The sequence below is a fragment of the Acinonyx jubatus genome, chromosome A3 (assembly GCF_027475565.1).
Source record: "Acinonyx jubatus isolate Ajub_Pintada_27869175 chromosome A3, VMU_Ajub_asm_v1.0, whole genome shotgun sequence".
NCBI lineage: Eukaryota > Metazoa > Chordata > Mammalia > Carnivora > Felidae > Acinonyx > Acinonyx jubatus.
This window is the reverse complement of record NC_069388.1, coordinates 24,647,243-24,668,071: the sequence shown is the minus strand read 5'-3', so window position 1 is coordinate 24,668,071 and position 20,829 is coordinate 24,647,243. Positions and strand designations below refer to the sequence as shown.

At 44.8% G+C, this 20,829-nt stretch overlaps 1 protein-coding gene across 2 annotated transcripts in view; it reads left to right on the top strand.

The window, feature by feature from the left end:
- The window catches only part of CHMP4B (charged multivesicular body protein 4B), a 52,811-nt gene extending 35,165 nt beyond the window's left edge, over positions 1-17,646 (top strand). For both annotated transcript variants that reach the window (XM_015071890.3, XM_053200057.1), the window contains exons 2-5: positions 12,083-12,260; positions 14,247-14,361; positions 15,445-15,571; positions 16,777-17,646. In XM_015071890.3, coding sequence (XP_014927376.1) covers positions 12,083-12,260; positions 14,247-14,361; positions 15,445-15,571; positions 16,777-16,841 — 485 coding nt within the window. In that variant the 3' untranslated portion in view covers positions 16,842-17,646. The remainder of the gene's footprint in view (positions 1-12,082; positions 12,261-14,246; positions 14,362-15,444; positions 15,572-16,776) is intronic.
- The last annotated feature ends 3,183 nt before the right edge of the window (positions 17,647-20,829 follow it).

The window sequence follows — 20,829 nt, the reverse complement described above, 5'->3', positions numbered from 1 at the left end:
GCTTAAATCTCCTTATCTATAAATGGACTAAGACTAATTCCTTATTGTGAGGATTAAATGAAGGAATAAAATACAAGGCTGCGAACAAGTGTTAGCTCAGGTATGTGTATAAAGAACTCAGGATCAAGGTTCGAGGTCCATCCACCCATTTGGAATTGAGAAGAGGAGAGAAAGGATCCAGAAAAACCCAAGAATAAATGATTATGGGAGCCAGAGACCCTCTAGGGTATCTTTTTTTTTTTTTTAAGTTTATTTATATTTATTTTGAGAGAGAGAGAGGATTAAGGGGCAGAGAGAAAAGGAAGAGAGAGAGAATCTCAAGCAGGCTTCACACTGTCATCACAGAGCCCAACATGGGGCTTGAACTCATGACCCATGGGATCATGACCTGAGCCAAAATCAAGAGTCAGACGCTTAACTGACTGAGTCACCCGGGTGCCCCTCTAGGGTATCTTCTAAGACTGACAGGAGAGAGCCATTTCAGAGAGAGGACGTCAGCAGTGCCAGAACTTACAAAGAAATGGAGAGTGAGGGCTTCTGGCTTTACATTCTAACTGTAATTACCTCTTCTTCCTGAATGATGTGTATGAATGACATTTGTGGCTAGTTGTTGAATATGAATGCTGACTTCCTCTCCCCAGCTGGAGCAGCTGAGTTCAGATGCCAGAAGGAGTCTCTGATTTTTCTAGCACAGTTTGTGAAACCAGTTGAAAGAAATACTGCTAATTATTTGGACAGAGAAAACTTCATTATGCAAAATACTCAGGAAATGGAGAATATTGATGTTAATTACAGTTTCAAGATCACACAGGGTCAATCAGAAGAAACCTTTGTATTTGTTTTAATCAATTACTAGAAATTTCAGAATTATATAGGTTCATATATTGTTAGAGCTGGAGGAACACCTTAGAAGAAGCATTTAATCCATCCTTCTTATGTCCTTGATGAAGAGTCTGAGCCCTAAAAGGGGCATTGCTCAGGGACGTAATTTGATCATGGCAGATTTAGATCTAGAAGCTAGATCCATGATCACAGTACCCATGTTCCAGGTTCTGTCTAGACATAAGTCTTCTCAAGAGTAGTGGAAGGAGCACTGTCCCAGGGGACAGGGTACCTGGCTTGGATTCTTCTTAGCCATTACCTCTAACTTTGTGACTTTGAACAAGTTGTTGAACCTTTGGTTGCCTGTCTTTAGATTAACTGCCTGAAGGTAAGGGATTGTTCCAGATAACTCGTAACTGTTTCTTCCAGACCTAAGATGAATGTCTAGTGTTATGGGGTAGTCAGGACATGTATATGAATAACATGGCCATGTATATGTTAGTGGAAAGTGGTGGGCACTGAGGTGAACTAGAGCGTGTGTGCCTTTTCTAAAAGGATAGCTGCTACTTAGTTATGTTGGATTGTTGCCAGAAAAATTGCAGTATCGAAAGGAAGCCAAAAATCTGGATATTTGTGTGAAATATGTAACATTCAAATTTATGTATTTTAAGACATGGGACAACTAAGACATATCTGTGGGCTGCATGGGTACTCAGTTTCCGTTTCTGACAGCTGCTTAAATAAAATTCTGTGCCCTGACCAGCATACAGAAAAGAACCTTGACCTAGGATCCCAAAGCACAGGCTGTCTGACTGTGGCCCTCAATAACTAAAGGCAGATCACTTTCCTTCCTGGGATCCTAGTACCCCCATCTGGCCCTGAGTTACCCTTGTCACAAGAGTTACTCTCTGGATGTTTGCTGTGTCTGGGAACTGAAATGGGGCTTCTTCCTGCCTGAATTGAACCCAGCTGCAGCAGAACCCTGAAAAGCCATCAGCTGCCCTTTTTGGAACAAAAGGGAGCAGCCTCACAGGCCTTTGCACTGCTACCCTGGGTGGACTTCCCTTGGCCATCTTTTCTTCTTGTTTATGGCCTAGGCCACTCCCACTGACCTAGTCTGGAACAGTCTATTGCTTACTCTGAGTCTCTGCTACTTCCCCTCAGATGTAGTCACAAGGGGAGGTCCTAGGCTCACTGTCACTTAAACAGGCCCCTGAACTCTGGTTTTAAATTTCTAGGCATTGGGGCGCCTAGGTGGCTCAGTTGGTTAAGCGGCTGACTTCAGCTCAGGTCATGATCTCACGGTTCATGGGTTTGAGCCCTGTGTCGGGCTCTGTGCTGACAGCTCAGAGCCTGGAGCCTGCTTTGGATTCTGTGTCTCCCTCTCTCTCTGCCCCTCCCCCGCTCACACTCTGTCTCTCAAAAATAAATAAACATAAAAAAAGAGAAAAATTTAAAGTTCTAAGCATCATGGGGTGCCTTGGGGTTGTGAGTTTGAGCCCCATGTTGGGTATAGAAATTACTGCCCCTCCCCTGCTCATGCTCTGTTTCTCTCTGTCTCTCAAATATAAATACACGTTTTAAAAAATTAAAAAAAGAAATTACTTTAAAAAATAAAATAAATACAAATAAAGTTCTAGGCACTCCACTGGGAGTTAATACAGGAAAAAAAAACATAAGTGACAGAAGTTTGAGAAACTTTACCAAGTTCTTATAGCTATGGTCCCTGGGTCTTCTAGAATATAGAGGGAAGGTCATTTTAGGTTCTGGGGAAAAGATCTAGAGGATATTATGGGGTGAGAGGACAGAGGGCAGAGCCCACTGGCCTCAGAAGAAATGACAGGGCAAAGTTGGGCATTATGAAGTACCCCCATCTCTTTTCCTTGTGTCAGTGCTATTAGGGGCACAGAAGTGTAGGTTCCACTCTTTAGGAGCATGTGGTCTAGGGAAGACACAGGGCAGGCATGAGGGAAAAGATATTCTTTTTTTTTTTTATGTTTATGTTTATTTATTTTTGAGAGAGAGAGAGCACATGTGAGTAGGGGAGGGGCAGAGATAGAGGGAGACAGAGGATCCAAAGCAGGCTCCATGTTGCAAGAGAGCCTGATGTGGGGCTCAAACTCATAAACTGTGAGATCATGACCTAAGCCGAAGTCAGACGCTCAATCAACTGAGCCACCCAGGCACCCCGAAGCAGATATTCTTTAAAACAGAAAACCACTCATTACAATCTCCCCATTTATGTAGAATTGCCAACCTAAATGCAGAAGAGCTAATAAAATGGTTGGACTTTTAGCACATGTACCTTTAACCAATTTAAAATCCAGTAGGGAAAAAAAATTGTCTTTTCAGCCAAAGGCTTTTACTGCCTACCCTCATGGATTACCAATTAGTCAAGTGTTTCTGGGCAGACTGAGCTGCCTCTGGATGCCTTTGGTGCCAGGCTACTAGCTTGTGGAATCTGTTGTGTGGGGAAGGCACAGGAGGCTCTCAGATCCCCAGGGTCAGGCAAAAGCAGGCCACCTGCCTTCTCAGTGCAGGGTAGATAGATGTTCTCCATGGAGTAAGAACACACTCTTTGCCGATAGGCAGCCTGGCATTGATCTCAGGCCTCTCACTGTGTAACCATATGACTTGGGCAGGTGTTAAACTCTTTGAACCTCAATTTTCATATCGGTCAATGGGGCAATAACAGTACCTACTTTATAGGGTACTTGGGAGGATCCAGTGAACATGTAAAGCACCAGTCATGGTGCCTGGCACCCAGGAAGCCACTTATAAATGTTAGCTGCTGTTCTCTATTATATTTTGCTCACAGATCCACAGCTGCAACCCTTTCTTGGAGAGACGCACTGGGCTAAGGGGAGGAACAGGATAGAGAAAAGAAGACACAGAGATTCCCCCGAGAGAATGTCAGGCATAGGCAAGGAGAGAGAGGCAGAAATTTAAAGAAATGAGCAAGGTGGAGAATGCTCGCATTTATTGAGTATTTTCAGAGAGATTATCTTTCTCATTCATCTTTGGGGTAGTGTTATCCATTTTCCATTTGATGAAGAGGTGAAATAATTTGAGAGGTGAAATTACTTACTGCAGTCCAGTGTCAGAGCCAGGATTCTGCCACCAAGCCTCACAGTCTTTTCTTTGTGCCCCTTGCCACTACACATCAACCAGGACCAAGGATGATGAAGCTTATGTTGGCTAAGTAATCAAGGTGGTTTTAAATTTTTTTTTCCCCCAAGCTATCCTTTTTTTTGGAGGGGGGGAGTAGGTGGTGATCGTGGTGGTTCTCTTTCTGTTAAAACAGGCTCTGAGAATTCCTGCAGTTAAGAATAATACCAATGACCACTTATTAAGCACTTGGCATGTCTGGCCCTGTGCCAGGTGCTTCACAAACATATCTCATTTTAATCCTCACAGTGATTCTATGAGATGAATATTATTATCTGAGGATTAGTGAAATTCAGTAATTTGCTCAGAGTTTACTTGATAATGGAACTGAAACTCACAGCTGAACTGCTAGACTCTCTAAATGACCATGTTAACTTGACATGACCCAGCATTTCCTAAGCTTGTTTGAAGGTGTCTTATCCTGCCTTTATCTGACTTTTGCAGAACATATTTTCTATGTGCTGTTTAAATGATTTGGAACAATTTGATACTCTGTTAGATTGTTGATTGGGGGACTTATTTCTTTCATCTTTGTCCCGTTAAGCAGATAAGGGGCTTCTTTCTGTCTCTCTAGGATTTTTCCTTGCAGTGAGTACTGTACTCCCTGTGTGTTTGCTGATGAAGTCAGCAGGGTTTCAGACTCCACTTTCCTGGTCATACACAAGTACTTATTTTACCATCTCTAAATGGAGTGCATTAGCTCCAGGCCACGGAGAGCAAATTAGGGGAACGGGGAGATACATCACAGAGAAGGAGGCTGCTCTGAAAAATGCTGCCTGTACCTCTCGCCTGTACTCTAGCCGTGTGGGCTTAATAAATACAACATTCCAAGGCTTTTGCAGAATGAGGCCCTCTTTTTCACAGGTGAGCCTGAGATATTGAGTGATGATGATGAACACAAAACAGCCTCTGTTTGGGCTTAAAGGCACATTTGGGTTTCTGAGACCTTTCTGTAGCCCCTGTAGACCCAGGCTATTGCTATTCCTGCCACTTCTATACCAGGTAGAGAAATGAGAGCCCATCCAGGCCCCTTTTTCTGCAGCTGTGGACAGGATCCACAGCATCCATGTAGGGGAAATATTCTGGAACCAGGAAGATGTTACACCTTTTTTCCATTAATTTTTCTTTTTCTTCTAACTGGGGACTTAGGAGAGAATATTGGTAGCTTTATTTATTTTTCAAGATTTTATTTTTAATCTCTACACCTGAGATGGGTTTCACACTCACAACCCCGAGATCGAGTTGTGTGCTCTACCGACTGAGCCAGGCAGGTGCCCCCAGCATGAGCTTTTAAATGAGGTTTGCAAAGGGCAGAATTTGGAAATTGGATGGAAGACCATTAGGAGATTGTTTTCCTTATGGTGGGGAAACTGCTGGTTTACTTGTAGCAACCTGATTTGGAGATAAGAGAGTCAAGGTGGTAGAAAGAGCCCTGGCTGCAGACCTGGGTTCTGGTTCTTTCTTTAATTCCCTTTATGATCCTGACAAGCTGTGTCACCTTTTCTGGGCATCATTTTTTCTCAGTTCTCTAATGAGACAGGTTGGACATAAGTATTTCTGTGAGTTCTTCAAGCATGCAGCCTTCCCCCTTTTGATGCCAAAGTTGGAACTCATTTGGTCGGGTCTGGTGGGACATCTGATGCCATGGGGTGCAGGATGCTTACTAATAACCATCCCTGCAGGAGGATGGCTTTCTTTGACATTGGTGATCAACTGGGTTGTTTTGGCTTTGGGTCTTTTCTTGCCCACATACACAGGGTAGATGACAGGTAACCCCAGCCGTGACTAGTGGCTTAAAGGCCAGATGTGGTTTTCTTGGCTGAGGGTATCCTGAACAACTGAGGCTTTACTCATGGGCATGATGAGCAGGGAGCATCTGAATGATGGCTGGAGGCAGGCAAAGCAGGGCTCCCTCAGCTTCACTTAGCTGCCTGCCTGCCAGTAGCCCTGCCATGATCAGACTGCTGAGTGTTCTTCAGAATTCCCACTTAGTGTTGCATCTGTGTGTAGGTGTCCTCTGGAGTATGTTTGTGTTTGCTGTGTAGTTCATGCTGAGAGTGGGAAAGGAACTGCACTCTCCTCCTTCCCTCCTAGTCCGTGTATCTTTTGCTTGATGAATTCAGATGTGGAATCTTGGGTCTTTGAAAGGACTGTAGACACCATCATTCATTCATTCAGTGAGAGGTTATTAGTAGGCGCTCCTTCCAGCCATTGCCTAAATCTCTCTGTATTAGTCACTAAGCATACAGTTATGACTTTTTAGCATCTGTAGAGATGCCCTGGGCTCATGGCCCCTATATTGAATGCCCCCAGATCAGAGCAGGCAAACTTGCCCTCCTTAGCAACTCTTCAAAGAGAAGTCAGATCTGCCTTTGCCTAAGAGAAAGGAGCATCCTATCTAGTTGTATTGAATTGATGTGTTCTCCGAAAATGGTTTCTGTACTGTCACTAGCAGGTGCCTTACAGAAGGAGTTTCCAGTCCTGGGTGAATGCATTTTCAACTGCTCTCTTTCATAGGGTATCTCTTCTGTATTTTTCCTCCAAATAGCTGTTTAGAGTGTCTAATGAAGCAACTGTCTGGAGACCAATGTTTATTTCAACATGGTTGGAGTTGTTTTTGCTTCAGCTTTCAGAGCCAATAAAGCTGGTTATTAGATTCTGTAATTGCTGCTGTAATTACTCTCTTGGAACCGGCAAAGGCATAATTAAATATGGAGATTCCAAGGACTATTTTTTTCCATCTAAAAGCAACCTCTTTAACTTCTATTGGCCTGAGTTAGATTTTAGTTGTTTGTTGTGTTGTTCTTAAAATTTTGTTTTATTTTAAGTAGGCTCCACATCCATTGTGGGGCTTGAACTCACGATCTTGATATCAAGAGTCACATTCTCCACCAACTGAGCCAGTCAGGTGCCCCTAGATTTTAGTCGTTAAAGCTGCTGTGCTTATGAATGACGCTAGGGTTCTTTGGCAGAAGAGGGATTTCTTTGGACACCTCTTTATTTGGTTTAGATAAACTCCTTGTTAACCCAGTACTTTTTTTTCCCTTTACCCCCCATTTTATTGAGATATAATTGACTTAACGTTGTATCAGTTTTAGGTATACAACATAATGATTTGATGTATGTGTGTATTGTGAAATGGTTACCAGGATAAGTTTAATATCCATCACCTCACACAGTTGTTTGTTTGTTTTTTCAGTACTGTTTTTGTTTTTGTTTTTTAACCCAACCGTTAGGAATTTAGAGACATATAAAGTAAGACATTAAGAGCCAGCATATATTTATGTAAAACATTGGGTTTGGCCCTTTAAACTTTGGCTACTTATAGAAGTAAATTTCTGGGGGCACCTGGGTGGCTCAGTTGGTTAAGCCTCCAACTCCTGGTTTTGGCTCAGGTCATGATCTCACTGTTCGTGGGATTGAGCCCCACATTGGGCTCTGTGCTGACATTGTGGAGCATGTTTGGGATTCTCTCTCTCTCTCCCTCTCTCTCTGCCCCTCACCTGCTCATGCAGGCACACACACTCTCTCTCTCTCTCCAAGTAAATAAACATTTGGGAAAAAAGGAGAAAAAAGAAGTAAGTTTCTGTGGTCAGAAATAAGGTTGGGATGGATGATATTTTACTTCTAAGTGTAACTATGCAGGAAAAGTGGCACTTTGCTCCTTTAATTTGGCCTAAGTTATACTTCACCACTGTGCCACACTGTTTCTAAGATACAGAATAGTTTAAGTGCTGTGAATATTTATGTTTATATATCTTGTAGCCCAAATGGTGACCCCATGTCTAATTTCAAGATTACTTTACTCATGAACCATGTATGAAGGGAGAAAATGAATTAAGTACCCCTTCTCTTTGAAATTTTTAACTGGTTGAGAGGTACACACAGGATTAGATTGGGGTAGATAAATCAAATGTCCTGCCAGACACCATCCTGGAGAGTTTGCTACATGGAGAGAAAGAGACTGTGTGAACCCTGCAGGCAGAATGGGAACCCTGGAGAACAAAGCTCTGCTCAGGCCTTTTTTCCAGTCTCAGGACACACTTTTCAGTGAGAAGAGAGGGTAGGGCATGTGATTATAGAAGTTCCTGCAGGAGGAATGCAGGGAAAGAATCCTGCCAAATGGTCATTTGAGCCAGTGTTTCGATGAGACGTTATCATTTCTCCTTTGAGTCAGAAGTACACAAGTGATAAAATGTGGGTGCATCACACATGAAGAACCTTGCATAAAATATATGAAAAATTTAAATACAGATGGAATTAGAGATCGGTTTAATATGTATGAAGCACTTACTATGTACTAGCCACTGTGTTGGTCTGTAAACATGAAAAATATAAACATTTCATTCATGGGGGACCCTTGCTTACCTCCCTGGTATGTTTGGGTATTTGCTTCCATATCATTTATCGCTTAGAGAAGTTTAGAAGTAGGGTGGAGATCAGAGAAATGTAAGATTAGCATGTAAGGAGTCACTGCCAATTGAAAATCTAGTAGAAAAAAAGTTAAAGCAGTTCTAAATCTGTGATGTTAATAGGGAAATAATAAATTTGATTTTAAAAATCAGAATGTGGGGCGCCTGGGTGGCTCAGTTGGTTAATTAAGTGTCCAAGAGATCAGTCACAATCTCACAGTTTGTGGATTTGAGCCCAGCATCAGGCTCTGTGCTGACAGCTCAGAGCCTGGAGCCTGCTTCGGATTCTGTGTCTCCCTCTCTCTCTGCTCCTCCACTGCTCATGCTCTGTCTCTCAAAAATAAATAAACGTAAAAAATTAAAAAATCAGAATGTATGGGGAAGTTGGTGCTAAACCATTCATTCATGGACGACCTGCTTCTTTCTGGGTTGGGGTTTTGTATGTAGCAGAACAGCTCCCTCGCTGCCATCTGTTGAAAGTCAGCCCTCAATACAAGAGTTCGTTAAAAAAAAAAAAAAAAAGAAGAAGAAGAAGAAGAAATTTGTTTTTAAACTGAAAACAAAACAAAAAAATCAGAATGTAGCTGACTGTATAAAATCAAGGCCTCTGCTATACTCAGAGCACCGAAAAGCAAGGCAGATGTGTCATCTCATTGTTCGTGCTTAAGAACTGTCCCAGTGTCACTTGCCATCATTCTGAGCCTGTGTGGGAAGAGCAGAGGCCTTGGGGTTTATGCAGACCAGTGGTTGAACCCTCCCCTCCACGCAAAATAGCAGCGTGACTTGGATGAGTCGCTTCACCTTTCTCAGCTCCAATCTCTTTGTTAAGTAAGAAGGTGGCCAGGACTGCCACAACCATCTTGTTTACTTACCACACAGCAGCCAGTCAGACAACCTTGTTCACCTTACTCATGAACACGGCAGACAAGTTTTTACAGGCTGGGGTATTCCATGGGTGATGGGGATGGCTGAGGTGGACCTGGGAAAGAGGCATCTGTGGTCTGAGAAGGTTTGAGAATCATTTGTTGATTAGAATGTGTCTGAGTTTCTGTGGAAAGGCAGCATGGCACTAAGGAAAACACAAGGAAACAGCTCCGGGCCTTGAGCACTGACATACCAGGAGATCTTCCCTCTGTCGTGATGTTCAGTGGCAAAGGGCTCCCAGAACCTGTCCTGTGGTGAGAACCCCAGTCCCTTGCAGGATCTTACCGGCTACATTAAATCACATGGAGGCTTTGTCTTCTGGGTACAGGTAGATGTTGAGGGTTTTTAAGCAAAGGAATGATGTGGTTGGATTTGCACTCCCTCTTCTGTGTTTCCACGGTCTCCTTGACACTCTTTGCCGGACTAGATGACTCCTCCAGGGCAGGATCCTACCTTTTTCATTAAATGCGAGGTGCAACAGAATGGCAAAGCATGGACTTTGGAGTTCTGCACTTGACTTAATCTCTTATGTCACTTACTACCAGGTAACCTGAGTTGGAACCTTAGTTTCCTCGTCGGCTAAAAAGGGTGGTCTTTTTTTTTTTTTTTAATTTTTTTTAAAACGTTTATTTATTATTGAGAAACAGAGAGAGACAGAGCATGAGCATGGGAGGGATAGAGAGAAGGGGAGACAGAATCTGAAGCAGGCTCCAGGCTCTGTGCTGACGGCTCAGCTCAGAGCCTGACGTGGAGCTTGAACTCACAAACTGCAAGATCGTGACCTGAGCCCTGAGCCAAAGTTGGACGCTCAATCCACTGAGCCACCCAGGTGCCCCAGAGGGTGGTCATTTCTACCTTAAAGAGTTGCCGTTTTGTGAGGTACTTTTATAGCATGTATGACTTAGTATTAGCAGCTGAAGAGGTTCATTCAGAGGAGTCTTGGGGACACCTGGGTATGACTTGAAGTCATAGGCCATTCACACAGGAATCAAGGGAAATAGGTTGAATGGCTTGTCAGCATTCTTTTTTTTTTAATGTTTATTTTTGAGAGGGAGGGCACGCACATGGGGGAGGGGCAGAGAGAGAGGGAGACACAGAATCCCAAGCAGGCTCCAGGCTCTGAGCTGTCAGCACAGACCCCGACACAGGGCTCAAACTCATGAACCGTGAGATCATGACCTGAGCTGAAGTCAGACGTTTAAACGACAGCCACCCAGGCGCCCCATTTGTCAGCTTTTAAGTAGGCACATTTCATTGTTCTTCAGATTTTTTGCCATTTTTCATTAGCCTGCTTTATGCTTTGGCTGGAGGAATTTTCCTGGTGGTTTTGTTTGCTGCTTTTAGAGGAAGTATGGACTGCTTATGTGCAGGCCAAGGCCATTTTCCCTTGGCAAATGGTTTTAAGGATGTAATCCTAGGCTAACAGGGAGCATGAGTGAAAGGAGCATGGAACCTATTCATGTGACATGTGGAGAAACCACAGCCCTGTAGGGAGGGCAGTTGCATGTCTCTGAGAGCCCACCAGAGATGGCTGTGGTCTGGAACTCAGGGACATGGGGAGTGTGTGTGTGGGTGCATAATATGTGTGTCCGTATGTGTCTAAGGCTAGCGCTGTCCAGGCCAAGGTAGGGCTGGGCAGCTTCCCGGACCCAGCCCATTTCGTATGTTTAAGTCTGTGGTGAGCCTTCTTTCTGGCTTTGATAACCATCTAAGATGTATACTAAAGATACTTTCTGGTGGAAAGCGGGGAGACAGTAAGGAGAACAAAACCCGGGTTGAGAGTAGGGAGATGTGCTTTTGGCTCTTGCTCTGCCACAAATGCACCTGGTCAAATTGCTTACCCTGACCGGATCCAGGAACCAGTGATCCAGGAAGCATAGACAGATGCGTAGACAGAAGCATAGACATGCCAGGAGGCATAGACAGATGATGACATTGACTTGACCAAATGGTCAGACTCTAGATTTGTCCCTGATAGGGAGTTCTGTCTTTTTATTTTAGTTGTGTTTTGTTTTCTGTGATAGAGAATGCTATAGTAACCATCTTCAGGCATGAGGATTTTTGCTTTTGTTGAATACAATTCCAGAATGTATTCCAGACCCCTACTGGGTCATAGGGCAGGAATATCATTATGGCTATTGCTATATGTTGCCATGTTGCTTTTCAGAAGCAGTGTATCAATTTACAGTTGTCAGCTATGCGTGAGAGAGCATTTTAACCCCAACTGATCCAGTATTTAGTATAGTAATTATTTATTGTTTTTATAATTTAGTTAGCATAAAATGATACTTTAAAAGCTGCTTTATAATAATCAGAGGTGCTGTTTTCTGGGTGTCCGCTCTGTTTAATGTTGCGCTAGGTGTTTACATATATTATCTCATTTACTCCTCACAGTGAACCTATCAGGGAGGCACAGTAGCTCACCTAAGTCTGTGAGCTGGGGTTTGAACCTAAGGCAGTATGGCCTCAAAACGCAGCCTCCATCTGGGTGCCTCTCCATTCTTTGATTTGTGGGGGTGTGGTTACACAGTGTGAACTTTTGCTTGTGTGCTTTGCTGCATTTTGAAGTATGTGAATTTTGTATAGTTTTTTTTAGAAAATTGAATGTGCTCTTTGCATAGAAGAGATTATTAACCCTGTGTTATAGTGAAAGCAGCAACTGAGGTGCATCTACTATAATTAGGGAGAAGACTCAAGTGAACTCGAAGATATTCTGATCTGGGCTCTCTGAAACCCTATTTTCTCCCCCCATGCAGCTGCCCTCCAGGCACTGAAGCGCAAGAAGAGGTACGAAAAGCAGCTGGCGCAGATTGACGGCACACTATCAACCATTGAGTTTCAGCGAGAGGCCCTGGAGAACGCCAATACCAACACGGAGGTGCTCAAGAACATGGGCTATGCTGCCAAGGCCATGAAGGCTGCGCATGACAACATGTACGTGGTCACCCACTGGTGGGGTGGGCACCGTGTGGCAGGGCAGTGCTGGCCCTGGAATGCCTCAATCCCAGGACAAGGCCTTAGGCACCCCCTTGACTTACCCATTCAAACATCTGAATTTGTATTAATTTGCATTCTTTTTTGGAACTCCTAAAATGGATCCTGTATCTTGTTGCCTATAGAAGCAGATCACATGGAATGAAACTGTATTTCTGAGTAATTCAGAGTTAACTGTGATGAGCAGAGTTTCTTGCTGGAAAGGTCCTTAGAAAGTCCTCTTGCCCAGGCCTCTGATTATCAAGGGGGAAGCTGTGTCCCAGAGAGGGGAAGTGACCTGCCCCGGGTTATATGTGAGCTTGGATAGAACTGGGATTGGAATCACTGTCCAGGGCTTTTTCCTGATGCTGTAGGGATCCTGAAAAGATTGGTGCTTCTGAGGACTTTGGATCTCTCTGTTTTTACATCTGCTTTTGATGGAATTTTCTGGCTCCCCCCTTGCTCTGTCTTTGGCTGTCATATTAACAATGTTCTTGGGACGCCTGACTGGCTCAGTAGAGCATGCAACTCTTGATCTCTGGGTTGTGAGCTTGAGCCCCATGTTAGGTCTAGAGATTACTTTAAAAAATATATCTGTAAAAATGATGTTCTTGACCTCAGCAATCCTTCCCTTATGTGGCTACTTCTCACATACAGTGGCCTAAGAAACTAGATAGCCACCCTTGTTATAGTTGTAATTAAAGGCCAGAGTAACACTAGACTCCAAACGAGAGCCTCTCCCATGAGCAAAATTCTGCATTTGTTGCAATGCTTGGACTTGGATCATATATTTGGGTACTTGAAGCCCTTTTTTTACTTCCTTGGGGTACTTAGCCATGTTCTAGAACAGGGTTTGGCAAGATGCCTCCTATGGGCCTGCCACCTATTTTAGTAAATAAAGTTTTATTGGAACACAGTTGTGCCCATTAGGTTACATACTGTCTATTTGGCTGCTTTTGTGGTAGACAGCAGGTTTGTGACAGAGTTTGTATGGCCCACAAATTCTGAGATACTTGCTCTTTGGTCCTTTATGGAAAAAGTCTACTGATCTCTGCTCTAGAAATGTGGGCTTGCAGGAAAAGTAGCCTTTAAATAAGTGAAGTATTGGGGCACCTGGGTGGCTCAGTCAGTTAAGCGTCTGGCTTTGGCTCAGGTCATGATCTCACGGTTTGTGAGTTCAAGCCCCACATCAGGCTCTGTGCTGACAGCTCAGAGCCTGGAGCCTACTTTGGATTCTGTGTCTTCCTCTCTCTCTGCCCCTCCCCAACTCATGCTCTGTCTCTCTCTCAAAAATAAATAAAACATTAAAAAAAATTTCTACGTTCTCCAAGATGCCCAGCAGAGAGCATGTCTCAGTGAACCACTATGCATACTTTGAAATATGTGTGTGTTTATTATATTGATTGTTTATAAGATTGATAGTATATAGAAAATAATTCTATATGTTTGCCTTTCTTTTGGAGCCTGGTGGAGGCTCATAAGTGGATTTGAGTAGATGGGGAGGAACTGTCAAGTGGCACAGCTATATTTTATGATTTGTGATTTTATCTCCCCCTGTGTGGTGTTAGAGTTGCCCTTGAGCTTGAAGAAGAGCTTACTGGCCCAGGAGTTAAAGTCCTGTAGTCTCATTTGACATGTTTATTACTAGCTTACATGAGAGATCGTGAATGTGGCATCTAACTTTGCTAAGCCTTATTTCCTTAGGGTGTTGGGAGTAGATGATGTCTAAGAATACTTCCATCCTCTTGATTCTGTGCTTCTCTGTTTTAAAAGGGGGAGGAAGACAATAAAGACAAAAAAGTAATTCCTCACAGGGAATAATTATAGCGGGTATAGAGGGTAGCGCTAGGAAGCAGATTGTGTTCAGTGGGGTTTCTCTTCCTGCCTCGTAGGCCCTCTTCACACAGACTGAATGTCTAATATTACGTCTGTCCATCTCGTTTGAAGGGACATCGATAAAGTTGATGAGTTAATGCAGGATATTGCTGACCAGCAAGAACTTGCAGAGGAGATTTCAACAGCTATTTCAAAACCTGTAGGATTTGGAGAAGAGTTTGATGAGGTGAGTGGTTTCATGCAGTTCTCACAAGTTCCACAAATGACACCCAAGCCACCTTTTGATGTGCTGTTGAAGGCTCTCCAGTAGGGTGTATGTGGTTTGGAAATCACCAGTTCTCATCCCTCCAGAGACTTGGACATAAACAGGGCATGGTATTAACTCTCCCTAATTCTGGATTTTTAGAGATGCTTTCACTCTTTGGTGTAGAAGTTTAGGTTGAGTAGAGGAACCTTCATAGGGACTCTTCAGCAGGCTTCAGGTCAGTAATTGGTTTCAGTAAATAATTATCTTACACCTTTCGTGGTGGACCCTAGGCTCAGAGCTGTGGCAACTGAGGTGACCATTCCCTGGTACAGGATTTGCCCTCAGGCAACTCTGATTTGAGGTAAAGGTGAAGCCAAGGAAGGAGCATTTGTATCTGACCCCTGAGGGATCCATCTGGAACTCGGCCACCTGCTGGTTTCTGCTGTAGCAATTGGGATCTTGGGTCTCTTAGCTTTCTAAAATCCAATAACAGGCCCTGTTGAAGGTATTTCGTTCTGTGTTAGATTTGAGGCCACTGAAGGTGAGGTCCTCTCCACTGGACCTCTTCATGCTGATTCCCGCGGTGTAGCTGACAGTACAGCCTTTGGCTTTCACCTGTGGCTCCCAGCACCAGGGTTTTCATGTTATCAGACTAAAATTTGATGGACTAGTCAAGTCAATTTCAATTCAGCAAGTATTCCTGAACATTCATGGAGTGTGCCCAGTTCTGAGATAAAGAAATAGGAATGAAAATACATAATCCCTTCTCTGAATCGCTTCTCGGCCTTTTGGCTAAGATCAAGTGTATAATCCCTTCTCTCAAAATGCTGACAGCTAGTGCAGGACCCTGGATATAGACTCCATAACTGCTTGCTGGTGTGTTAGCTTCACCAGTGGAACCATGTTTAGGGTTTGAATAACAGAGTGTGGACCTGGAGTTCATCTCTCTTCTGACCTTCTTCGAAGGGGTGTGTGTCCCCTGAGCCATCAGGAAAGAGGTACTGCTGCAGGGGCTAGGATTCCCAGGGACATCTCTCTCACTCTTGTGTTTCCTTTTACCAGGATGAGCTCATGGCAGAATTAGAAGAACTAGAACAGGAGGAGCTAGACAAGAATTTGCTGGAAATCAGTGGACCCGAAACAGTCCCTCTACCAAATGTTCCCTCTATAACCTTACCATCAAAACCCAGTGAGTACTTCTTACCCAGTCATGACGTATCCCTGATGCCATGTGGTGGTGTCAGTTTGAGTCCTGAGTTTGCCCAGGATTGAGAACCACATAAAATCTGTTCTGACGGCCATAGAGACAACGTCACCTGTGTTTTCCTAGTTTTTCTCTAGAACAGGGCTTTTTAACCTCGGCACTATTAACACAGTCAGGTAATTCTTTGGGTTGGGGGAAGGGGGTTGTTTTATGCACTGTGGATGTTTATGCAGCACCCCTGGGCTCTGTCCTCTCCAAGGTGTGACAACCAGAAATGTCTCCATACTGCCATATGTCTCCTGCAGAGTATGTGGGGGGTCACCCCCAGTTGAGAACTATTATTCCAGAATGATTTTTCCTATGTCACCAAACAAGACAAAGCTCTGGGCACTGGAAGAAGATGTGAGAGTTTAATTCCAGGACAGCTCTTACTCCGTCTAATAGCCTGTTCTGTGCACACCTATAAAAACTTAGGGCCTCAGAGGCAGCCACTGTGGGAAGGAAACTTCTTTGGCTTTTTTTAGAGACCTGGTTCTATAAAACCTTCGTTTCCTTCTGCCTGCTCCTTCTTCCCCCTCCCTCCTCCATTTTTCACCCTTGGTAGAAGTATTCCACACCAGACTTCTAGAAAAGATATAGCAGTTTGATTTGTCATAGAGGGAGAACCCAGGGAGCAGTGTAACCAGGCTGTTGTCCTCTTACCCTCCCACATACAGAGAAGAAATGGTCCCTCAAGTTGAGTCAGCAGCCTGTGGTGGGTTCAGGCAAAGGGGGTCCACATCCACACACTGTTTAAGGGGCACTAGTGGGTGTGGAGAGGTGGTTCAAGCCACTTAATATGGAGGGGGAGTGCTGGCAAGGATTAGATCTCCTCTGGGGTTCTTCCTTGAATGCTCTGGATGGAAGCCTCACCTGAATTCTGACAGACTCTCAGTGTAGAATCCTTCTTGTTTTGCCTGGCCTCAGTGCTGGTGGAGGGGAGGTGCTGGGAGCTGGTATGCCTGTTATCAGGAGTTTTATGCTGCAGCTTTCAGGCACAGAGAAACCGTCTGCTGATAGCTTGGCCACAAGGCTGGGTGTGAGGGCAGGGCTGTTTTGTAGACATGATGTGGCACAGCCCTGGCACCCAGCCAGAATGTGTTGAGAGCACTGTAACCAGCTTCTAAGTAGCCCTTTCTCTTTTTACACAGCCAAGAAGAAGGAAGAAGAAGAGGACGACATGAAGGAATTGGAGAACTGGGCTGGATCCATTTAACTGGTCCAATGCGGGCTGGGCCCAGACAGACTCTGGTGGCCTGTGCAGCGGGCAGGCATGTGCGTGTGTGGGGCAGGCAGGACATGGTGCAGGCAGGTTCCATCGCTCCTGAATCTCCCTCCAAAGCAGTAGGGCCACATCACTGCTCACTCTCTGCATAGCATGGTCTGCACCCAGCGGGATGGGGAGAGGGGTGGGGGGCGGGGGGTGGGTGGGAGGTGCCTGCTGTTTATAATGTTGAATTTCTGTAAAATAAACTGTATTTGCAAATCCAACATTGAGCTTCTGGACTACGCTAACTCCACTGCTGAGCCTCAATGGAAAGGGTCGACCGTGTGCAGTTGAAATGATCTGAAAATGTAGCCTCTGTCCTTTTAAGTCAGTTGACTCGTCGCACATCTCTGTGAGACTTGTATGGTACTGGCAGAAGAGTCGTTTTTTAAAGCCATAGGCTTTTCCTTGTCCTTAGCTGTAATAATGCATCTGATTTGGGTTCCTTGAGAGCTGTATTTCTGTCCATCACCTGTATACTGGCCCCTGTGTTTACCACTCTGCCCATCCCTCACTCGTACTCCCCTGGTTTTTTGGAGTTTGTGACACTGATTTGAAATGAATGGTGTTCTTGAGAGCAAGTGAGATTGTAGAGTTAAATTCCAGCTATATACATTTTTCTAACATAGCTCTAAGGTCCTTGTTGCTGTTTGTGATAACTGATAGATAACTCATTGGAAACATGTGCATACATTTATACTCAGATGAAATTATGGTTTGCACTGTCTATTAAATATCTCAATTAATTTTCATACTTTGCTGTTGTGTTCAATCAATCTGTCATTTGCTTTGGGAGTTGACTCTTTCAAGGCTAGCACGGTATCCAGTGGAGCCTGTGGAAGCATATACAAGACTTGAGTATGACGTGCATCAACAATCGGAACCAAAGAACAGAGTACGTCTTACTGGAAATGCATTTACGTTCTGGATGCCATGGATCCGTGGCCTTCATCTTGCTCAGGGATCGTCTGGGCACAGCTCAGGAGTGAATGGTTCTCGTGTAGTTCCATGTTCTTTCCTAGTTCTTCTCTGTTAGTGTCCATGAGCAATGCCAGCAGGACAGCAGAGCCTCTACCTTTTGGAAACCATGGTCTTCCCACTGACTAGTCCTACCTGGTGCATTGGTTTATTGAACCAATCTGGTACATTGGTGCACTGAAGAAAATGGCCTTTCCCATGGAGAGAAAGTGTAGGGCAGTGACTAAGAATCTAGGACACAAGTGGTAGTCTCAGGTTTGCAGTGACTCACCATGTGACCCTGGCCTGGCCTCTTCCATTCTCTCTACCTTTCTTTAGTCTTATACCCTCTAGAGAATCTGACAAACACTGTGGACCTTTTCCTTCAGAAAAGTGGACCTGGGGCGTCTGGGTGCCTCAGTCGGTTAAGCATCTGGCTCTTGATTTTGGCTCAGGTCGTGATCTCACAGCTCATGAGTTTGAACCCCACATCGGGCTTCATGCTGACAGTGCAGAGCCTGCTTGGGATTCTCTTTCTCCCTCTTCCTCTGCCCCTCCCCCTCTCGCTCTCTCTCTTTCTCAAAAATAAATAAACTTAAAAAAAATTGGACCTATGCATATTTGTTCTTAATTCTGAATGCCAATTGGCAGAATTTGAGAGGATCCCTTCTCTAATGCCCGTCCCTAAACCTCTTAAGATTAAAATCAACCTGAGTTCACAAACACTGCCATTGCTCACTGGGTACGGTGGGGCAAGTTGCCCACTTCCCTGGATCTCATTTTCCCGTCTGTGAAACAAGGGGGCCAGGACTAGATCATCAGAGGTCCTATTTGTGAAGTTGCTGATGCCCTGTGCCTGCCTCCTCATTTCTCATCTTCCCTGGCTGCCACACTTAGGATTGAGACTTGACCACAGTGGCTTGAAAATTCATGACTTGTATGGAGGGTGGGTCTGGCTATTCTCAGAAGTTCTTTCTTTCCACTTCAAGAAGAATCTAGTGGCAACACTTGCTGCCAGCTTCCACCTTCTCACCCTGCAGTTGGTGTAGCTCCTGGATGTCCTTTGGTGTGGGAAATCCAGAGTGGATATTCTTAAGCTTCTCATTAGTTGCCTCAGGGGCTTCTGACCCCAGGTCTGGATGAGGGGAACTCACAGACCCAACCATCCAGCTCTGGCAGGCCTGAACCCAGGTCCAGGACAGTGTTTGGAGCTCCTCTGAGAAAGAGCTGCTTATTCCTCTTAGATGTGGGCTGTGGCAGGCCTGTGGGGTAGTGTTCAGTCATGCTTAGTCTCTCCTGCTCTCAGGAGGTTCTCAGTCCTACTATGTCAGGATTCATTGGCTACAAGCTAACAGATGACTCAGATGACTGGTGTAAACCTTAAAGTCATCTACTTACCATTCAAAACTTACTCAACAAATACTTACTGAGCACCTACTGTGTGCCAGGCACTGTTCAAGGCAGGGAGAGTGTATGCAACAGACAAATTTGCTGCCCTCAAGAGAGCTGGATTCTAGTAGTCTCAGGACAAGAAGTCTTGGGTTGGTGGAGGGTTGGGTGGAAGGGCACTGGGGGAGTCTGGGTTGGAGGCAGTGCCTCAACCACGTCCTCAAGAGCCAGGATCGTTGTATCCTTCTGCTCTGCCACCCTCCATACATTAGCTTTTCCTTATTGGGCTTGCTACCTCTTGATCATTAGATGGCCTTTCATCACACACTCAGGATCTAGAAGGAGGATCAGCACTAGCCAGATTTTCTTTTGCGTCTGCCCATGTTAACAGGAGGCAAACCTTTCCCAGATGACTCCACACAAACTATCCTCCTATCTCCTGAGCCACAACTGTTGCATGGTCTAAAGGAGTCTGGGAAAGTGTATAAAAGGAATCTGGGACTGGACAAAAGGGTCCAATCCGGATCCTCCCGTTGGGCTGGGGGTGGAGCCTCCTTCTGTGAGCCCATTATTCTCTGTTAGGAAGAAAGAAGGAGGGGTGGTTGCTGAATTAGGTGGCACCAAGTATCTACCACACAGGTAGACACCAAAAGGCAGATGTGAGATTAGCACCATCAATTTCTTCTAAAAAGCAAATCAGATCATGATGTATTCCTTTCAAACCCTTCAATCTACCTCTACTCTCTCCTCTTCTGTGTATTGGAATTACCCGGAGAGCTTGTGAAAAATTCAAGTGTATTGGGCCCCATCCCTGATCTGGGTAGGGATCCAAGAATTTACATTTTAACAAACTCCTTGGGTGATTCTGATGTAGGGTGGACGGGATCAAGACATCAGAATGGTTCACATGAACTTTCTGTGACCTGGCCCCCATTTTCACCTCTCCCCATGACTTCCCCATATTGTTATGCAGAATTTTCTGTCTCCTAGAATATGTGCTCTCTGCTTCCCAGCCTTTACATGGGCTCTGGTCCCTTGGCCTTCCTTTCCTGGGCACAGCTTTCCTCGTTCCCACAGGCATTTGCTGCTTCATCCTCTGCTTCCCACTTCCTCCTCTTGTTAGGATTCCCCACTCTCTTACCAGACAGTGAAGTCATCACATTTCCTGGCCCCTAGATCTGCTTGGCACAGATCAGGCCTCAAGGATGTTTGCGTGAAAGCATGTGTATGGTCAGAGGGGAATGTGCTATTGACTGGGTGTGCCAGGAGGAGGTGGAAATTGAGCTTGGGCTTGAAGAAGGAGTAAATTTTTTAAATTTACTTTAAGAGAGAGAGAGAGAGAGAGAGAGAGAGAGAGAGAGTACCTGCACACATGGGTGAGGAGCAGAGAGGGGGAGAGAGACTCCCAAGTGGGCTCTGTGCTGTCAGTACAGAGCCCAACACAGGGCTTGATCCCACAATCCCGCAAACCGTGGGATTCAGTGACCTGAGCTGAATCGGGATGCTTAACTGACTGAGCCACCCAGGTGTCCCAGGAGTGGATTTTTTATGTGTGCCTGTGATGGATGGGGCATTCTAGACCAAGGGAACC